Here is a 22557-nt window from a genome sequence, read left to right as displayed (position 1 = left end):
AATTCATGGTACCCAACAAAAGCTTCAACTCCAAAGTTTCAACTCCAAAGCTTCACCTATAAAGCTTCAACACAAAAGCTAGCTTCACCTACAAAAGCTTCAACACCAAAGCTTCACCTACAAAAGCTTCAACTCCAAAACTTCACCTACAAAAGCTTCACCTACAAAGCTTTAAAAAAAAAAAAATATATATATATATATATATATATATATATTTTCGAAAATTCAAAAAAAATCGAAAAAAAAAATTTTGAAATGAGAGCCTAGGCCTCCCCTTCTTTGGGCCTAACAACTTTCATAACAAATGTACATGAAAGAGGAGTTTTGAGCTACCACTTAGAAAGGAAAATTGTGAAGTTTTGTTACTGTGGAAACTTGGCTACTAGCAAGACACCTCCTTCATCAACTTCCTCGACCAGAGACTTATGGGACTCTTACCATATGCTATTATACCTCGGTACTTGGAAGTTTCACGACTACTCAGTGACTTGGATTTTCAAGTCTCCAACTGAGAAGTTTTCCTCACTTAGGAAATTAAGGGAGCATTACCTCAACTTACGTGCTTCACTCACAAAGCTTCAACATACAAGCTTCAACAAAAGAAAAAATTCAAAGAACTTAGTGAATGAGGCCTGGTGTATTTAACACAATACATTGAAATGAAGCAAAGCTTATTTATTTATAAATCCGATAAGTTACAAATATGTACATATACATGAATCAAAATAAACAAATAAGAGGGAGCCTTCACAAAGGTTGCTCAGGAGAAGTCTCAGCAATAAGCAGAGCCCTAGAAAGAGGAGGCACCAAAGGGTGATCATTCGAAGCCTTAGTACTGGGCAGAACCCCAGAAGGAGGAGGCACCAAAGGTTAATCATTTGGAGCTTCATTACACGGTACAACCCCAAAAGACGAAGGCAATAAATGTCTTTGGAACAAACCCATAAACCTCTTATGATCAAGTAAAATCTGACCATCAGATTCGAGCAGCTGGTCAAGCTTTCTTTTCATGTTCGTAGCATAGTCATATGCAAGCTTGTGCAACTATTTATTCTCATGCTTGAGCCCTCTGATCTCTTGTTTGAGATTTATCACTTTAGCCGCCAATGATTCAACTTGGGGTTCGAGCAAGTAAGCGTTGGGCCAAATTAGACACAGAACCTGCACACTGAACACTGAGAGCCAGAGATTCCTTAACAGCCAACTCATTAAATCGTTTGGAAAGTAGTCTGTTATCTTTGGGAGTAAGAAGGTTCCTGGCCACCACCACAACTATTATATCATTCTTCATCACAGAGTCCCCAACGGTAAGAGGACCAGTAGAGGATAAAAAGGATAGGCACCATATGTTGTCTTGAGGAAGCATAGCTGCCTCTTCACCAAAGTTCAAGTCAAAACGACGGTCAGATGGGCCAGACATTTTCAGAAATGATGAAGGAGAAATGAGGTCCAATAAATCTCTGAAGTACAAAAATAAGGGGAAAATTCCTACAAGCAATAACTCTCTGAACGTACTTCTTGCACACAATTGGTGCCCTATAAAAGAAAGGGCAGCAGGGCCGTTTGTTCAAAAATCTAAGAGACACCACTATCCGGATTTCGAGAAACGGATTTTCCTGAGTAAAATATGTCAACGATCCCCACACGTAACATTAGCTCCTCGGGTACCATAAATAACTTTGCCAAAGATCTCTGACAAAGTTTAGACACATAAATTTTGAAGGTCCAGCTACCCTACCATTACCCACAAGGGTAAAGGAACAGCCCCACTGCTTGATAACTGAAAAGTCCCTATGTGTGTCAACCTCCATGCTCCGTGGCAAGGCAGACTGGCAAAAATGTCCAACCTTTACTCACATCGAGAAAACACTCCTAATAGGATTGCTTTCTCAAAAATCAAAGAGGTACCACTCCCCGAATCTCGAGAGCCAAACTCCCACCAGGATTTCTTTCGCAAAAATCGAAGAGGCACCACTCTCCGAAGCTTAAGAGCCAGATCCCCAATATGATTGCTTGTTCAAAAATCGAAGAGGCACCGCTCTCCGAATCTTAAGAGCCAGACTCCCACCAGGATTGCTTTCTCAAAAATCGAAGAGGCATCGCTCTCCGAATCTCGAGAACGAGATCCCCAATAGGATTACTTGTTCAAAAATCGATGAGGCACGGCTCTCCAAATCTAGAGAGCCAGACTCCCAATAGGATTGTTTTCTAAAAAATCGAAGAGGCACCACTCTCCGAATCTCGAAATCCAGACTCCTAACAGGATTGCTTTCTCAAAAATCGAAAAGGCACCACTCTCCGAATCTCGAAAGCCAAACTCCCAATAGAATTGCTTTCTCAAAAATTGAAGAGGCACCATTCTCCAAATCTCGAGAGCCAGATCCCCGACATGATTGCTTGTTTGAAAACCAAAGAGGCACCGCTCTCCGAACTTCAAGAGCCAGATTTCCTTGGATAAAGCTTCTCTATAATCTTCACCCGTAACATCAGCTTTCCAGATACCACAAACCACTTTTTCAAAGTGCTCTAAAAAAGTTAAAACACGTGAATCTTACAGCTCTCACTACATTGCTATGATCGAAAAGGGTAAAGGAACAGCATTACTCCTCGTTGTAGGGACAATTCCTACATATGTCGACCTTCATCCTCCACAGCCAGATATACCTGCAAATAAAAAAAATGCTCAACGTTTCTTCATATCCGAGAGGACACTCTCAGCAGAGTCTCTCGAAATAACTCTACAAAAAGTCACACCAGAGCAAGAGTATATCATATCATTAAGGTTAAAAGTAAAAGTATCCCATATCATGCTTTTCCCTATCTTTTCCTTTGCCCTTGTTCTTACCTGCAAGACAAGGTGAAAGAGAGCAATAAGTCAACACTTGGAATCAAGCTTCCAGTCAGGAACTGACTGCCTGGAACTCATTGCCCGATTCCTTACCTGGCATTGCTCTCGAGTACTCATTTTCAACATATTATGCTTCCAAAAAGATACCACATCTGCCTGATGAACATATAGGGCAAGTGAGAATGATACAAGGAAGCATGTGAAGACAAGCACAACAGAACACGTGCCGATCATCTATTACTTTGTCAACAACAAAAGTATCCCATATCATCAAGGTCAAACGCACTCTTGATTTGATGGACTTGTTTTGACCCTCAAATTCTTTAGTCGGCATTATACTCTGAAGGAAACCAGAAAACCCTCGAGCCCAGTTCAAGAATAAATATGTGGAAAGTTACTTCTTCAAAAGCAAAAGTATATCATATCATCTCTTCTCCATGTCATTTTCTTTGTCCTTGTTGATGTCTACAGAACAAGGAGAATGAGAACAATCAACCGAAACACGAGATCAAACTTTTGATCTAAGACTGACTGCTTGGAACTCTGATTGCTTACTTTGTCTGTCACCTCTTTCGGCAGATCTCCTCGCTCAGAGACTTGGGGGACTCCTACTATAGGGTTTGTATTGACCAAGCCCAAAACTACAAGTAAGCTTCAAATGAAATTGATACATTACCTTGTGCATCTCCATCGGTTAAAGATACTAGCCCTGGATGGAGGAAAAGTACTTCCAAAGAATATGTCACATCTACTTATGAGACAGATACGGCAAGTGAAAATGATACCACACTTCAGTACTTAGAAGTTTCGTGATTACTCAGCGGCTTGGATCTTGCAAGTCCCCAACCGAGGAGCTTCCCTCACTCGGGAACTTAGGGGAGCACTATTTGTACCATACTTGACCAATCCCGAAACTACCAAAACGTTATATCGTCTAGGACCTAGAAGAGTTTCCCTTCAACCAGGAGGCCAATCACAGCGCAACACGTGTCAACACTAAGAGGACAATCACAGGGCAACACATGTCAACATCAAAGGCCAATCACAGCATGACACGTGTCAAGGCCAGAACAAAACTAGAAACTCTCTTCTATAAAAAGAGATCATTCTCCCACAATAATCCCTAATGTCATTTGCACTAAATCATTCACTAGTACTCACTAAAGGAGAGCTTGAACCTATGTACTTGTGTAAACCCTTCACAATTAATGAGAACTCCTCTACTCCGTAGACGTAGCCAATCTGGGTGAACTACGTATATCTTGTGTTTGCTTCCCTGTCTCTATCCATTTACATACTTATCCACACTAGTGACCGGAGCAATCTAGCGAAGGTCACAAACTTGACACTTTCTGTTGTACCAAAGTCCTCACTGATTTTGTGCATCAACAAAACTCACCGAGGTGCCAAATAACATTGGCTGTCAAGTTTCCACCTGCAGTCACATTAGCCCTCATTTCACCAATTAATAAGTACTTCTACAATCAGCAAGCTTATTCCAAATTCTACTGAACAAATGATGAGTCAGTTTTCCATGTATTCAAACTTAATTTGTCCTTGTTTTCGAATTCAGTTATTTATGACAAGTAAGATACTAAGATGTACTGGTACTATCTTTCCCAATTACACTTGACGAACGAGTTCAGTAACCCTAACATCATTGCTGATTAATTTTTCAATTGATACTGAATTTATAGCTAAACTATTCCCCAACCAATAAAGTTGAGTCGCACCTTCCAATTTCACTAAGAAATTCATGATTAGTAGAGAGAAAAGAGAAAAGGCAAGGAATTAAAAACATGTTTTCCTTCAAAGGGAACATAAAATACAAGGTCCTGATACTGGCAGACATAAGCTAGAAGTTGCTCTATGTTTCTGTCCTTGGCATTGACGACCTTATAGAAATCTTGAACCGACAAGGCGACAACACAGAAGGTGGAAGTGGAATAGACGTTATGCCACACGATCCATCGGCACTACCAAAAACTCTCCATCTATCCTTTTTATTGCAATTCTTCTAAACATTTGAAATTATTTTTGGCTCCCGCGATCTTCCGCTTAATGATAATTGGTTAGTTACTTGGTTGTTGCTGATATGACTTGCTGCATTGAGTGCTAATGGAAAAGGGAAAATAATATGTTGAAGTTGAAGCTCTTCTTTGAGGTCAGGATTGTTAGAGCAATTATGTTTTATTTAAATATATTTATGTTTTGCTTTATTACCAATATTAAAAGTCAATTGATTTTGGCTTAAGAAGTTATGCAATCAAACCATTTTGTTTTTATTCCCGGTGTGAATATAAGTTACGTTTTGATTGTCCCGCCGTGGTTTTTATCTTTTGATTGCACCATAAACTCTCTTGATTCCCTACGGTTTTGCATCCCATAAACATCCTTGATTTCTTACGGTTTCACACCCTCCAACATCTATTTCTTTATATATATATATATAGAGAGAGAGACACACACACACACATATATTAGTTAGTAGAATTGAAGAATAGATATAAAGGAAGAAAAGTTTTACATATATTGATTTATAAAAAGCAACATATTTGAAAGGTGTAAGTTAGAAGGTTCTTCCGGTGTGCAAGGAAGAATCTTATCAGAAGAAGGTTCTGGGCTGTTTTATCCTGGGGACGACGTGGTGTTTGTGAACTGCTTGCACACTTTGGGCAGAGCCGCGAAACGTCTTAAAGAGAGCGACTTAGTCCGCGACTCATCCCAAGAATCATTCACCACTCAAGGCTTCTACATTTTTCGGGTAACTTCTTTCCTTTCTATTACAGAAAACAACAATTTTAAGACGTTATCAATCTACCATGGAATCTGAAAACAACACCACACTCGACCTTATCAAGCCTTCCAAGTTTGAGGGTCTCCACTTTAAGCGTTGGAGGCAGAAGATGTTATTTTTTCTCACCACAAAAAAAAATTGGCTTCTTTTTGCACCACTGTCAAACCAACTCTCCCTGAAGAGCCCACTATTGCACAGACCAAGGCTTCACAAACTTGGATTGAAAATGATTTTCTTGCTAAGAATTATATTCTTAATGGATTGTCCAATGACCTTTATGACTACTACTCTGATTATGGCACTGCTAAAGATTTATGGGAGGCACTTCAGAAAAAATATGACACTAAGGAAGCTGGAGCTAAGAAATTTGTTGTTAGTCGTTATTTGAAATATCAGACGATTGATGATAAATCTGTTGAAGCACAATCTCATGAATTACAGAAAATTGCTCATGAAATTATTTCTGAAGGTATGGTTTTAGATGATCAATTTCAGGTTGTTGTCATCATTGATAAATTGCCACCAACCTGGAAAATTTTCAAGAACTCACTCTGTCACAAGACAAAAGAGTTCTCCCTGGAAAGCTTGATCACTCGACTTCGCATTGAGGAAAATGCCAGGAAACAAGAATTGAAGGAGGAAATTCTGGTCGTGTCAAACAACTAGAAGGCTGCCAACTTCAACCGAAACTAGACTCTAGCTGTGCTAAAGCCAAATGGGAAGAACATGAAGATTCAGAACAAGAATCACAACAAGTACCTCAACAACAACACAAACAAGGTTCAGAATCAAAATCCCTCTCATCTCCAGAATAGGTACCAACCCCCCTCATGTGCTGCTTCTGATTCGCGACAATTTGAATGCTATAACTGTCACAAGCTGGGCCATCTTGCTCGGAATTGCAGAAATAAGAAAAGCCTTGCTCCACAGGCAAATCTTGTTGAAGAGCAACTGATTGCAATGATATCAGAAATCAACTTTGTTGATGGATCCGAGGGGTGGTGGGTGGACACTGGCGCTTCTCGCCATGTTTGCTATGATCGTTCTCTTTTCAAGACTTATTATGTGGATGAGGGAATGAAGGTGTTGTTGGGTGATTCGCACTCAACTGATGTTGCTGGTACTGGAGAGGTGGAGCTGAGGTTCACCTCTGGAAAAACCATGATACTGAAAGATGTGATACACGCTCCAGCAATAAGGAAGAATTTGGTCTCGAGCTTTCTTCTCAATAAGGCTGGATTTACTCAAACCATTGGAGCAGATACGTATACTCTTACTAAAAATAGGGTTTTTGTGGGAAAGGGATATGCTACTGATGGAATGTTTAAATTGAATGTTGATAAAATGTCATAATTGAGTCACTTGATGCTGATTTTTAAGAGAATAAATTTCCTTTTAATTTTCGAAATAGTGGGGGTTCTAATTCTTCTAAAATTTATGAACCTGCTGTCAGATACCCCTTTATGGGAGAAGAAGAATGATGGTTGAGAAACCTACTGTCAGATACCCCTTTATGGGAGAAAACAATTCCAGTCATATACTGTCTGAAGAAAATTTAGCCGATCCTTTGACGAAATGACTAACATGAGAAAAAGTTTGGAAAAATCCTTTGATGAAAGGACTGACATGAGAAAAAGTTTGGAAAACCTCGAAATGGATGGGACTAAAGCCCGTAGAAAATTGAGTCATTTGTGATAGCAACCCAACCTATAGACTGGAGATCCCAAGAAATAGGTTCAAAGGGTAATAACAAGTCACAAGTGATATGAGTGAAGTCTTGCTAATTTTAATTTGGAATATTATTCCATGTCCATCCCTAAGAAGCATGGCATCCTGGAGCGCTTTTAGGTTGAGATTTTTTCTCTTAGTAAGGTCTATACTCTATGTTGAGTGGGATATCTAGCTACAGGAATATCCTTGATAGTCTTACCTATGTGAATGTGGAAGTGAGGCTGCTTCCTATGAAATCTTGGGCAAGTTTCTAGAGCGTTCACTATACTGGGATACAAGCACATGGCTGTAATGTGCTGACTTTTTGAACTTCACCTTAATAAAGTTATGTGTGTGGTGTTGTCAGAGATAGAGTTCAAAACTATAAGTTACTCTAGTATAATCTGGATCACTAACACTATGTACAGGTTCAAGTTGAGAAACACCTTTACTTATGCATAGCTTCATAATATGTTGCTTGATTAACGATTTTTAAACAAAAACAAGTGGGGGATTGTTAGAGCAGTTATGTTTTATTTAAATATATTTATGTTTTGCTTTATTACCAATATTAAAAGTCAATTAATTTTGGCTTAAGAAGTTATGCAATCAAACCATTTTGTTTTTATTCCCGGTTTGAATATAAGTTACGTTTTGATTGTCCCACTGTGGTTTTTATCTTTTGATTGCACCATAAACTCTCTTGATTCCCTACGGTTTTGCATCCCATAAACATCCTTGATTTCTTACGGTTTCACACCCTCCAATGTCTATATATATATATTAGTTAGTAGAATTGAAGAATAGATATAAAGGAAGAAAAGTTTTACATATATTGATTTGTAAAAACAACATATTGGAAAGGTGTAAGTTAGAAGGTTCTTCCGGTGTGCAAGGAAGAATCTTATCAGAAAAAGGTTATGGGCTGTTTTATCTTGGGGACGACGTGGTGTTTGCGAACTGCTTGCATACTTTGGGCAGAGCCACAAAACGTCTTAAAAAGAGCGACTTAGTCCGCGACTCATCCCAATAATCATTCACCACTCAAGGCTTCTACATTTTTCGGGTAACTTCGTTCCTTTCTATTACTGAAAACAACAAGGATAATGTGACCATGGCTGAGAGGCCATGAATTACAAGCTAAGAAATTGTCTGAGAGGAAGGAGAGAAGACTGTTAGACATCTTCATTAACTGTTAGAGAATAAACTAATTGCAAATGAGGCAAGGAATTGATATTCCATATACAGTATATAAGATGGAAAAAAATTTCTGGCCCAAATAATTGATCATGAAATTGCCTGAGTGGGCTGTTCTCAGAGTGTGGGCTGATCTTGCATTGAACAAAAATTAAGATTGGAGATGTATTGAGCATCAAAGCCACTCAAAATAACAATGTCATTTCAAAAATAATCAAGCTTAGAACTTCGCAAGACTCCAAGGTCCTCCTGCACTCATTTCTTTACAAATATTCCTTTGTGTTTTGTTTTTTATCGTTGGGTGCATGATGACCTACAGTTTTCATTGGTTGTTGACAAACAATACAATATTTATAAAAATATTTTACAATAAGCCAAAAAACACTGAATTTAATAAATGCATGTCTGCACAATGTAGCTAGCCACAACTAGATAACAAACTCATCACAAATATATATCGTTTTTGCATCCATGTCAGTAGAACTAGAGACTTTCTCCGACCAAGTATAGACAACTACCTCTAAATTGATATGCAAAGGGCTTCTAGTTTAGATGTAATTAATGGTATTCACTAGAAGTTTCACATTATTTCTTGTGCTATTGTGACAACATCAATAGAAGTGTCAATGTTATTTAAGTTGAGAAGTGATGGCATGTCTGACCTTTTTGTTTATCTATAAGGTATGTTGAGCTTCTTGCAATTTTTTTCTGGTACATACGTGTCTCCAATATTGTTCAGTTACCATTCAAGCAATTTCTGACCTCTTTTAATTCCCTTTTCTTCACCCTCTTAATTAGCTGGAAAGTGTTATTGGAGCAGTATATATCAAGCAAAACCACAAATGCAAATTGAATTAGTTTTGCAAATTAAAATCACTCTCAGTGGGCTACCAAATGTAGTTGGGGGATCACTTGCCCCCACCATCCATACATTACTTATCTCCTTACAGATATCCACTTGTTTCCATTTCACATTGAGGAGACATCCTTATGAGACCCCTACCCTAATGATACATCATTTTCCTTATTCTTTTCTGTTTGTATGTTTCCTATATTCCTAAAATTCTCCTCATTGGCACACTGACTAGAGATTCCCTATAATTGTAGGCTTCTAGACCCAAGTATGTTCACTTTCTATCTTCAAGAGTCCTAGTGGCTCACACGCTAATTTCTTTTAAAAACATCTAGTCATTGAATTCAGGAATTTATGCTTCCGCTACTTGAGCATCCACAATAATAGAAAAGGAAAAACAAAAGCAAGCCAGGGAGGTGCATGTAAAGCTTTAATTAATTGACTGCATGAAAAGGCCAAATCTGTGATGCTTTTGCATTGGGGTAGTAGTGTTGGGGAGGTTCATGCATGAGGAAGGAAAAGAGTCTTTTTTCCTTGAAGAGTCATGGACCTATGTTGTTGTCCCTTCACAAAAGCACTTACATGAGAGATGAACTACTTTATCAATACAACATGATATCTTGAGTCCTCACCATGCTCATATCACATAGAAAGTTGAAGTGTCACCTCTTTTTTATCTTTTCATTTTTCATTTTTTGGGTCTTTCCTCTTTTGGGTTAGGAGGGCTGCTTAGTCATTTTCACTGTATGGATTGTTATACAATTAACTGATAAGATGAGCAATCATTATTTGAAAAGGGATTTACAATGAATCCATCAAACACTTGAAGAAACTTACAAAGAAAAACGGTATAACTGAAATTTGAAACCCAGCAGAACAATAGCAAACCACATCAGATGTCAAGTAAATGACTAAGCAGTGGAACATGCATCTGTGTAGAAAGTAGCTTTTGTTTATTTTATCACTTAGGCCACTTAAAGAACTGTTTGATATGCATTTCGGGTTTAGTTTTCACTTATTGTGCTTGAGATAGGGCGAAATGTATGGGGTAAATGAGGGATGAAGAAATGTGGTGAAGAGCGGGAAAGAAACAAAGAAATAAATGAAAACAAAATCTTGAAAGTGTAACTACGAGAAATAATTTTTGGCTTATGATTTTTAATTTTTACTTTCCGTACGCATGTATTCTACATCACTCGCACCATCACTCATTCACTCTTTTATATCCCTAATCGCTCCCATATATTTCCACTCTATTTCTAACACAAAAATGAGAACTAAAACACAATACATGAAATGGATATCAGACGATTTACTTTATACTGTCTAGTAGTGATTCTGCCTCACATAATTTATAATTATTATGTCATTAGTTTTAACTAATTTCCAAATGTTAAGAGAGGCAAAACAAAAATTTCTATGCCCAACAGAAAAGAAGGCGAACAGTATAAACTTGTCAATTTTACGAAGTGAGACGAGCCTCTCATAACCTCAATCATACAAACTGCAATTACATCCCTTCATGCTCAAAATAGACAATATATATATATATATATATAGTTCCCAATCTATATCAATGCATCTATGCTATGTCGCTCAATTGGAAAACCAACTTAAAAGATTTGTACGTGTACATCTCTTTAGTTCTTTGAAGGATCACATGTAGAGAGATTGAAAAATAGCAGTGTTGTTGCCAACCTCATCATGCCAAGCAATTCAATCACTATCATTCTTTTGCTTCTCAGCATCTTTCTGTTTCCTTCCGTCTCTGCTCTGAACCAAGAGGGTATCTCCCTCCTTTCATGGCTTTCAACCTTCAATTCTTCTTCCTCTGCCGCCTTCTTCTCTTCGTGGACTCCCGCTGATCAGGATCCATGCAAATGGGATTATATCAGATGTTCCAGTAACGGGTTTGTTTCCGAAATCACAATCACCTTGATCCATATTCCTACCAGCTTCCCAATCCAGCTCCTCTCCTTCAACTATCTCACCACTCTTGTACTCTCAAATGGGAACCTCACTGGAGAAATCCCACGCGCGATTGGAAACTTGTCTTCGCTTATCACCCTTAATCTCAGCTCCAATGCTCTAACAGGTGATATTCCACAAGAGATAGGAAAGTTATCCAACCTGCGGTTGTTATCACTCAATTCAAATTCATTGCATGGTGCAATTCCCATAGAAATTGGAAACTGTTCAAAGCTTCAACAGCTTGAAGTGTATGACAACCATCTATCCGGAAAGGTTCCTGCAGAAATAGGCCAGTTGTTAGCTCTGGAAGTTTTTCGTGCAGGCGGGAATCCTGGAATTCATGGAGAAATTCCAATGCAAATATCAAAGTGCAAGAGTCTAACTATTCTTGGCCTGGCAGCTACCGGAATCACAGGGAAGATTCCAAGCAGTGTTGGAGAACTAAAGAATCTTCAAACTCTTTCGGTCTATACTGCAAACCTTTCAGGTGACATCCCTCCGGAAATTGGTAATTGTTCAGCCTTACGAAATTTGTTTCTGTATGACAACCAGCTTTCTGGTCAAATTCCTGGTGAGCTTGGTCTGTTGAAAAGGCTTAAAAGAGTTCTGCTATGGAAGAACAATCTAAGGGGAAGCATTCCGAGCGCACTAGGGAACTGTTTGGATTTGATAGTTATCGATTTCTCAATAAATCTTCTGAGTGGTGAAATTCCTCTCTCTTTTGCAAATTTAGTGGCACTGGAGGAGTTTCTGCTGTCTGAGAATCAGATATCAGGCAACATACCACCTTTATTCGGAAACTTTTCAAACTTAAAGCAACTTGAATTGGACAACAACAGATTTGCGGGCGTGATTCCACCTGTCATTGGGCAGCTGAAAGAACTTACTCTGTTCTATGCCTGGAATAATCAGCTCCATGGAAGCATACCAAATGAGCTGGCCAATTGTGAGAAACTTCAAGCGCTGGATCTTTCACACAATCTCCTCACTGGGTCAGTTCCAAGTTCTCTCTTTGACCTCAAGAACTTAACTCAATTGTTGCTGATATCAAATCAATTTTTAGGAGAAGTTCCAAGGAATATCGGTAGCTGCACCGGCTTGGTCCGCTTAAGGCTGGGATCAAACAACTTCACAGGTCAAATTCCATCAGAACTTGGACTCCTGCATAGATTGAGCTTCCTTGAATTGTCAGAAAATCAATTTACTGGGGAAATTCCTCCTGATATCGGAAACTGCACTCAGTTAGAAATGGTTGACTTGCATGGAAATCAGCTGCAAGGCATGATTCCTTCGTCTTTGCAACTCCTTACTGGTCTTAATGTTTTAGACCTTTCCATGAACCAGATAGAAGGCACGATTCCTGAAGAGTTGGGCAAGTTAACATCCCTAAACAAACTGGTCATCAATGGAAATCGCATCATGGGTTCCATTCCTAAATCGTTGGGCCTATGCAAGGATCTGCAGTTGTTAGATATGAGCAGCAACAATATCACTGGCACCATCCCAGATGAGATCGGACGCTTGCAAGAGCTAGATATTCTCTTGAATCTGAGTTGGAATTCTCTGAGAGGCCCCATTCCAGAAAGCTTCTCAAATCTCTCAAAACTAGCCAATATGGACCTCTCCCATAATTTTTTGACAGGAAGCCTCAGAGTACTGGGTAGTCTTGACAATCTCGTGTCCCTAAATGTCTCACACAATGACTTCTCAGGTCCACTTCCCAATACTAATTTCTTCAAAGACATTCCTTCAACTGCGTTTGCTGGTAACCCGAAGCTGTGTATCAACAGAAATCAGTGCCACTTGAATGACAACCTGCACGACAAGAAATCAATCAGATATCTACTTGTTTGCGTTCTTCTTAGCGTGACTGCAACCATCATGGTTATGCTCGCTGGAATATTTTTATTTGTCAGAATTTGTGGAATCACATTTGGGATGCACAGTGAACAAGAAAATGATCTGGTGTGGGCCTTCACCCCATTTCAAAAGCTTAATTTTTCTGTTAATGATATTGTGACTGGGCTATCAGAATCAAACGTTGTGGGAAAGGGTTGCTCAGGAATGGTTTATCGTGTGGAGACTCCAACGAAGCAGGTCATTGCAGTGAAGAAGCTATGGCCGGTAAATAATGGCGAGCTCCCAGAGAGGGACTTGTTTACGACAGAAGTTCATACTCTTGGATCAATTAGGCATAAAAACATAGTGAGGCTTCTGGGGTGTTGTAACAATGGAAAAACCAGACTTCTTGTGTTTGATTACATCGCGAATGGGAGTTTGGCCAGCTTGCTACACGAGAAGAGGCTGTTCTTGGATTGGGATGCAAGGTACAAGATTGTACTGGGAGCAGCTCAGGGTTTAGCTTATCTCCATCACGATTGTATACCTCCGATAGTTCATCGAGATATCAAGGCTAACAACATCTTGGTTGGACCACAGTATGAATCTTTTATAGCAGATTTTGGCATTGCAAAGCTTTTGAATTCTCCAGAATGCTGCAAAGCCTCCAACACAGTTGCAGGTTCCTATGGCTACATTGCTCCAGGTAAGTGTAAATCACTCGGATTCTTTCATAATCCGTTCATATGTTTATTAAGGTTGTCGATTAATTGAACATAATGGTTAATACATTATTGCAGAATATGGATACAGTTTGAGGATCACAGAGAAGAGCGATGTGTATAGCTATGGAGTGGTGCTCCTAGAGGTCCTGACCGGGAAGGAACCAATGGATAACAAGATCCCGGAAGGTGCCCATATTGTCACTTGGGTGAATACGGAACTTAGAGTAAGGAAAAGAGATTTCACATCAGTTCTAGACCAGCAGCTAATTTTGCTATCAGGGACACAAACCCAAGAGATGCTTCAGGTGCTTGGGGTGGCTCTTCTCTGTGTGAATCCTTGCCCGGAGGAAAGGCCAACTATGAAAGATGTTACAGCAATGCTCAAGGAGATTCAACATGAGAACGAGGATTGTGAAAAACCAGATTTTCTTGGCAAAGGAGTTGCTACAAACCGAAACGCTACAGTTCACAGTTCTAGTTTCTCCAGGTCATCTGAACCTCTAATTGGATCACCTTCTTGTTCTCCATAAACTCCTAAAGTTATCGTTCCTGTTCATTGATTTGAGTTTACTTCTTGTTCAGATTTTTTTTTTTAAAGTACAATTTGTATAGTTAATGTTTTGTAGTAGCAACAAGACATGTTTATGGTGTTTCACCGACTCAGGCGCACACAGTAGTGAATAAAAGTAAAATATCCCGAGCTAGTAGTTCAATACAATCTGGAGCATAATCTATGTTTGACAATTCTAGGCTGAGAGATTAAAAGAGAAACAGCGTAAACAGAATCCCAAGTCCTTCACATTTCAGAAATTCAGATACGACTTTTGTGGCGGTGTCTATTTGTTCTCTTTTGATCTCATTCTGGATCTCATTCATCTGTAACAACTAAGATATTATTATATGTTTTGTTGCATTAAGGGCCCGTTTGATAACCATCTCAGTTTTTAGTTTTCACTTTTTTATTTGACTTAAATAGGAATACAAGGAATGAGGGATGAATAAGAATATCGGAGGGGGCAGTAGGAAGAATGTGGAAGAAATGCACATGGAATGCTACATGAAAACAAAAAGCTAAAAATCTCTAGTTTTTTGTTTTCATTCTGTACACCACTTTATGTGCATTTCTTCCTCCTTCCTCCAACCACATTCCCTCCACATTCTCAATTCCTCCATGGTTCTTTCTATTTTCTCTTTATCTTAAGCGAAAAAGACGAAAACTAAAAACTAAAAACTAAAAAGGTTATTAAACGGACACTTAGCGTCTAAAATTTACAACCAAAAATAACTTTGATACTTCATTATTTAAAGCCAAAACTCCACCACGTTGTCCCAACAACACAACAATAACCTGCTTCCAATGGCAATGCAAGTTTGTAGTACGTAATACAATTAAGAATTTGGGGACCAAAAGCAGTAGGCATAGGTTCCGAGGCTTATTCAAACTGTGTCATGCGTGTGGGGTCTGACTAAAAAGCAATGGTGGTGACAATCTTTTTTAGCAAAAGCCAGATAAAAACATGAAATTATGAGAAGGAGAAAAAGCAGCAAATTTGGACCACCATATATCCTTCTCAAGCTTTTTTCTCTCCCCACCAAGGTCTAAAATATCGATGATATCGGAAATATCGGTAATCTTAAAACACGGAAATTTTGATGGAAATATCAGGATATTATCGATATTGATAAAAATTGAATAAAAACCACGGAAATTGTAAGAAAAACTTGGAAATTTTTATTGAGACTTTGCGGATGTTTATTTAGTCAATTATCTATTAGTTTATCACAAAAAAAATTGGAAGGAAATGCATTGCATGATGGATTTAACTTATTTAAGTTGATTATATAGCGAGCTGGCAAACATTGTAAGTGTAGATTATATGTAGTAATTAATGAAAGAAGTTTAAACACACCATAATCATTTATATATAATGAATTAGTACAATATTTTACACTTTATACATTGCATGGTAAGATACATGAGTAACTTAGTACCACATAGAGTTCCTATCAAGGTCTAAAATATCGATGATATCGGAAATATCAGTAGTCCAAAAACACGAAAATTTCGATAAAAATATCGGGATAATATCGATATTTTAGACTTTGCTCCCCACAACAATTATTTAAGAAAGGAAAAAGAAATTTCATGTTTCCAAGTCCTTTGACATGTGGTACTGGACCATCTCAGGCCCGCTGATTTTATATCGTAGCTAAGATTATCACACTCTAATGGCTAGGACTACAAGCAACCATCAACTAATCATTCTTCTAAGGCCCCGTTTGGGATTGAGGTGATTTTAAAAAAAGCCGCTGTGAAAAAAAGCTGAGGGTCATTTTTGTGTTTGGTAAACTGAAAAAAAAAGGCTTATTTTGGAAGCTGCTGTGAGAATAAGCTGAAAATCAAAGGAAAAGCTGAAGCTGCTATTTGCTGCTTTGAAAAAAAACCAGTTTTTTCAAAGCACACGGAGCTACAGTGCTCCTTTAATGAAAAGACACACTATCATCCTGATTTTTTTTCCAAAAGCACTTTCACAAAAAAGTTTACCAAACACTCTACTGGCTTTATTTCACAGCCGCTTATTCTCACAGCACAGCCGCTTATTCTCACAGCAGCTTTTTTTCAAAGCACAGCAATACCAAACCAGCCCTAAATCTTCTCATAAAAGCAACTGTACCTCAAGAACTGAATTTAACTATATATTCGCTGATCAAGAATGAATAATGATGCAATAGTTGATTGCACCGGTGAATAGGAACTTCCTCTTCAACCCACTGAGTCCAGGGTTTAAACCCTCCCCCCTCCTCAGTTTAGATTAGTACAAAACGTCTTTTGTAATTCAAAAAAGAATGAATAATGATTTATATGCAGAAATTCTCCATGCCAAACTTCTAAGGAATGGACGCGACACCTATTGGTCGGCATCGATCAGCATGCTATTGTTTCAACTGCTAGGGGCACAGTGCTTCAATCGGCGCCCACCCTTTTATCGATTTTTCCCATTCCCGGCATGCTCAATTATGTTAGGCAGGGTAAGAAAATCAGAACCTCAAAATTTGTAATTGCTCGAAGAGATCTTAGAACACAATCAAATGCAGAAGTATGAAAAATAGAAGAGTTTATTTGTACTTCACTGTGAAAGAAAAATCAAAACACAAGCCAGCTAAAAGCATCTACTTAATAAATTGTTCCACATTATCACCTACTTAATAAATTGTTCAACAATATATATCTCCTAACTCACTCATGCGCTGATGATTTCAAGTTCCAACCTAGACACAATAAGGAAGGTGGGATATGGAAAGCGAAAACCTACCCTTCATTGTATAATAAAGAGAAATAGAAAAAACAAACTAGGACCATTCGTGCACCTAGACATGTGACAGAAGGAAAACCCAGTTACAAATGAAAAGAACATGTCCATATCAGCTGTCAAAGGTGAAAATGTCTCTAAACTTATCCTCCCAAACATCCTACAGCTTTATACATCTCACACAGTAACAGGGAAAACATACCATATTGCGTTCTCCTCTAGGCCCATGTCCATGATCTTGCAATGTGCTGGTGCATTCAGTTGCAAGGTTTTAGGCAAGACGCCGAGATCTAGTGTACCAAATATTGGGGGAAGTAGCAAACATTGGAGCTCATGTGTGCAAATATCATCAGGCATCCCATATTTTGAGGGAGACAAATTTATTGATTAATATAGTATATAAAAACATTGTAGGTTTCCAATTACAACAGCTTCTCACCGAAATGAGGGAAAGGAAATAAAATATTATAGCATATCCTATCTTTATGTGGTTTCAGAAACTGAAAGCAATGAAAAAAGGAATATTAGAGGAACAACGAGAAGAAATTATACGTTACATTCTGATATAAATAAGGCTGCCGTCCATTCAAAAGAAGCGTCATGAAGAAAAAATTTACTCGCAGAATATAATCTCAAGAAAGTTGAAACCAAGTTTACATATCACAGTTATCTCTAGGGGTGCCACTTTATGCTGCATCCAACACTTCAAAAAAATAATGACTTTCAGAATATAACCATGCAAGACCATAATCCTAAAGACCTAAAAAAAAAAATAGCATAAGAATTACCTGGGTTTCTGATTCGATGGTACTGGTTGGCAACTGAGAGCACAATCTATTGCCAGGCTTAAGTCCCTATATGGAATGGAGTATTTCAAATCAGTTCCTATACCTCAGAATATATGTTCTAATGCTAACATGTGAACATATTAAAGATAAAACCACATAGGCCTACCTTCCAGTTACAGACACATTATTACTAGGTCTTGAATCATCAAACTGGCCATGGTACACCAGTTCAAATGGCCTCCGTCCATCCTGTTAAGTAGTAATAATTTTAGCTGCGTGATAGAAATGGTAAAAATAAAAATAAAAGGTCGATAAACTCAAATTTAGATCACATTGACAATTTACAATTGGTCCCGTAAAGAAAAAAGTGAAATGAGGTACTGTCCTTAAACAGTTTCAACAAATTGATTGGTGTAGGTTGTGGTCACCTTTTTAAATAGGAAGAACTCGGGTGTGCAAACTGTTCCAAAATCTCGGGCCACGTCCTGTGACTGTATTAAACACATTCAACAATGATAATGAATTCACTATTCAAAGAGTTACCAGGAGCATTACTTGAAACACTATTAGACTTCATACAAGGTGTGACATGAATTCAACTGCCCTCGAAATCTCAGTTTTAGGAATGGCTAGCCTACAGCTGACAAAAAAATACAAGACCAGTAGAATAGGAAAAGGAAAAAAGGTGACTTAACTTGCTGAAGTTGCATAATAATCAAGACTATCATTTCTTGATTGTTTCTAATAGGCTACATCTAAGAAAGCAAATTCTTTTTACACCCCTATACCATCAAATTTTACACTTGCAAAGACTTTTGCTTTTTAGGGACCGATGTTTCATAAAATGAACCACCGATTTAGATAATGTTTTGAATATTGCGTTTAAGAATGGGAAAAACAGAATGAACAAGGAGACTGAAAAAATCAAGATGGACAATACCAAGAATTAAGGTGGTTCGGCTATATGTGCCTACGTCCACGGGAGAGCAACAACAATCTTTCACTATATCATAATAAGTACAACCAATAATCTTGCCAAGACTCTAGAATTAAGAACTTGACGATAAACTTGAAAGAACAAGAAAAAGAAATACACTCTTTATCTCTATTCTTTTCTGTCGCACACACTTTGCCCTTACAACATTCTCTCACTCCAGTCCCTTGAGTGGTATACAAAATATTGTTTTGCTCCAAATTCAAAACTAGTACAATAGCCCCTTTATATAGACATAATAAAGGTCTTTCTTCAATTAGGATTACTAATCCAAATTGGAATCTAGTTATGAATCGTTCTCCAATTGAGAAACTAACTCCAACTGGGTAAACAACTCCAATTGGGAAAACAACTCCGCTTTGGAAAACAATTTAATCATCTAAAACTATATTTCCCAATAGCCTTAGGACAACTCATCTTGGGCTGGAAAACCCAATAGATAAAACCTCCCAGCCTGTCTTGCATGCCAAAGATCAAGCTACTCATGCACTTGTAGCCATTAGTATCTCATCTTTTAAATTTTTTTTTTTTTTTTTTTGTGTTAAATATAGTTCAAGTTTGAATTAGTACATTGAGAAACTTAATTTTGATAGTGTGTGCGTACATGTATGACTGAGAACTTTGCATTTATACCAAAACCTGCCAGATTCTTATGAGAGTAAGATATTATCGCTCAGCAACATGCATATTTTCACAGGCCCCGATAAAAGAGCAAAATGAGATAAAGCACGCCAGATCTATAAAGCAGGTTGAGATTGGCACTTTGGCAGTAGTATACCTCATCATATAGATATGGGAAAGGATATTTGAACAGTTTAGCATCTTCTGCCATAAATTGTGGTCCATCCTGTCAGGAAGAGTTCCACAACCGACGGATCATACAATAGCTTTACAAGCTCTATCCCCAAACTATGGAGCTAGTAGAATCTAGTACCTGTGGATGTGTAGCTACAGAATTTGAAGATATTGCAACAACCGCTAGTCCTTTCTGGGAAAAAGTTTTAACAAAATAATTGTAACAAATACACAAATAAACACATTTGAATAGGTTAGTATCATATGCTCCTTTGCACGGTGAAGTTTGGGGTACAACTGTCAAATGAAGCAAGCCTCTTAGAAGGAAAAAATTTCAGCCATCGAAAGTCTTACCTTCATATAGAAATTTGCAAGTTTCACGATACTTTTTTTCAGGTGCTTAACAAATGGGCAGTGGTTGCAGATAAACATAACCTGCACCATCGCACTGTTAACATGCATCCAATCCTTTGCTTATATGCGAAGAAAGACATAATGTATGCAATCTAATATTTTATTTAGTAAAGAAACCACATAGAGTTTACTTCCAACATTAAGAGGAGGCAGCAGATTACAGTTTGTGCACTATAGGTCCATTGTGCTGATCTGTTCATATGTCACATATCGCAGTAGATTTCATAATTATTTTCCCTAATTTTCTCAAGCTACATATGACCTAGCTAGGTTATGTGCAGGTATGCACAGAAAAATTGGCAGCTGAAACGTTACAGATGTCCGGTGATGGCACATAGATCTCCTTACTAATGATAAAGCATAAAAGGTTCCAGTTAAATCAGAATAAATTGGTTGCTTCAAGAAATGACACTTGGAACGAATATTATCTTGCTCAGTATAATCTATTGGCCAATAGTTATGTAAACTTCTATATGTAGACTGTTGCATTTCTTGTACTATAGAAATGAACTAAAGTGGTATTCTAGCAACCAAATAACTAATAGTGATCAAACTATTTAGTAGGACTCCAGAGAATTCATCCATTTTCAAGGTTGGGATAATCAATGGTATTCTAGTTAGTTGTGTATGCTCTCACCCCCAGCTTAATCCAGTGCTAAGCGTGCTGTGTATGGAAAATAGCGAGATACTATCTCATTTTTTAGTGATATAAAGCTTGCAACATTCCAAAAACTCGGATATCTAGCAGGCTAGCCGTTGGCTGTCAGTACTACAAGCGCCTGCTTGGTGAGCTGGTTGGGATAAGTTGTGACCAATTAAAATGAACTTGACTCCGGTCCTTTGTTTGTTGTGTCAATTGTGGGGTGGAAATGACTGGGCATGAGTCAAATGTGGGGTGGACACGATCGGGCATGATGAGTTATGAACCCACAATAAAGTGGGTTATCTAACCTACCCTTATACATGGGTTACACGTCCTGTCTTACATGTCTATGTCAATCCAATCCTATTTCTAAAGTCGAATCTCATCCAGGCCACTAAACGGGCCCCAAGTGTAAATTATTCCCAAACGACAAAAAAATAAGTGAATTGAATGAACTAACTAACTTCTATAGCTATGTACTTGATCTACAAGTAATTCAGAGCAACGATAAGACCTAGAATCATCATTAACAAAATAAAGGAAACCTCCTTATTGGCTTAGACAAGCACTGCAATTTCCTCATCTAAGAATCTTCCATTTACAACTTGGTTGTGCCACTTCTAACAAGTTTTTAAATTCAAATTCTAGTACGTAAAACGACCGTAAAGTCATTTGCAGTTATTATGTAATAAGGACCTACTTCAGTTCATGCTAATTTATCTAAAAATCCACTCAAACTAAATGCCAATGTCCAATACATGACATATAGTTAGAAAATCAATCAAACAATAATCATCCAAAACACCATTGAAGAAAACACAAAGAAACTCACCAGTAAAGCAGGATGTGATTCAAAATCTTCCAATTTCCAAACTTTCCCAGTAAGTGGCTCCGGAATCTGAAACCAATACCCCGAAACAATCAAAATAAAGAACAAATTTTGAACAAAATTTAAAAAGAACAAGTATATTTTGGCAAAAAATAAAAAGAACAAGTATATATGTAATGCCTCAAAATTGGGAGCTCGGAAGCCCAGAGAGACCCCTTTGGACTCGGTTCGAGCGGCTCGAACCACAAGCTTCGTTGCTGGCAGAGTGGTCCGGAGTTGCAGAGATTCAAAACCCAATTTGAAAGACGAGAATTTTGGTGCGAATTGGAACACAAAGTTTGGCACGGTGCGAGGTGAGCGCAGTGGAGATGCACATAGTGAGCTCACAGTGACTGTTGTGGCAACAGCCATGGCTGATAGATGAGTATGTCGCTTAAGCTCAGTTGTGAGCAACCGTAATTGTACGGCTAAAGAGATATACTTGAAGTTTGGGAAGCTACAATAACCGCCAATAACTGTGTCTGTGTGTGGATTCGGAGTTAAGGGTATATTTGGCATTTTGCTTTCCTTTAACGTTTCCCAAATTTCCGAAGATGCAAATAGCCATTTACCACGGAGAAAAGTGTTGAGTTTTTACATGATGACGTGGATTTGAACTGTATCATTGGTTAATCTAACAAAATCAGTGGTTTGATAAAAAAATGAAAAAAAATAAAAACAAAGTGAGGAGTTTGAGGGATTTTAATACTTTTAATTAAAGCCATAATGTTAGGAAAACTAAATTTCCAAATGGAATTTTGTAAACCAGAAGTTGATAAGTGAATTATTAATTTTGGTTTAAAA

General features: G+C 38.0%; 2 protein-coding genes across 2 annotated transcripts; one reads left to right on the top strand and one right to left on the bottom strand.

The window, feature by feature from the left end:
* The first annotated feature begins 10834 nt into the window (after nucleotides 1–10834).
* Nucleotides 10835–14658, top strand: LOC126621927 (LRR receptor-like serine/threonine-protein kinase RGI2). Its single transcript, XM_050290548.1, has 2 exons — nucleotides 10835–13921; nucleotides 14016–14658. Exons 1-2 carry the CDS (start codon nucleotides 11110–11112, stop codon nucleotides 14468–14470), a joined length of 3267 nt encoding a protein of 1088 aa, XP_050146505.1. The 5' UTR covers nucleotides 10835–11109; the 3' UTR covers nucleotides 14471–14658.
* A 2956-nt stretch (nucleotides 14659–17614) lies between these two features.
* On the bottom strand, nucleotides 17615–22224 carry LOC126621928 (uncharacterized). The gene is made up of 9 exons (XM_050290549.1): nucleotides 21895–22224; nucleotides 21718–21783; nucleotides 20183–20263; nucleotides 19968–20021; nucleotides 19812–19880; nucleotides 18468–18530; nucleotides 18206–18288; nucleotides 18040–18105; nucleotides 17615–17954 (listed from the first exon to the last, which is right to left on the bottom strand). The coding sequence occupies exons 1-9, from the start codon at nucleotides 22123–22125 to the stop codon at nucleotides 17924–17926; spliced, it is 744 nt and encodes a 247-aa protein (XP_050146506.1). The 5' UTR covers nucleotides 22126–22224; the 3' UTR covers nucleotides 17615–17923.
* Nucleotides 22225–22557: the final 333 nt, after the last annotated feature.

This window comes from Malus sylvestris, chromosome 5 (genome assembly GCF_916048215.2).
Source record: "Malus sylvestris chromosome 5, drMalSylv7.2, whole genome shotgun sequence".
In the NCBI taxonomy this organism is placed as follows: domain Eukaryota; kingdom Viridiplantae; phylum Streptophyta; class Magnoliopsida; order Rosales; family Rosaceae; genus Malus; species Malus sylvestris.
Note: the sequence above shows the minus strand (reverse complement) of the source record. Positions and strands in the feature narration are given on the sequence as shown.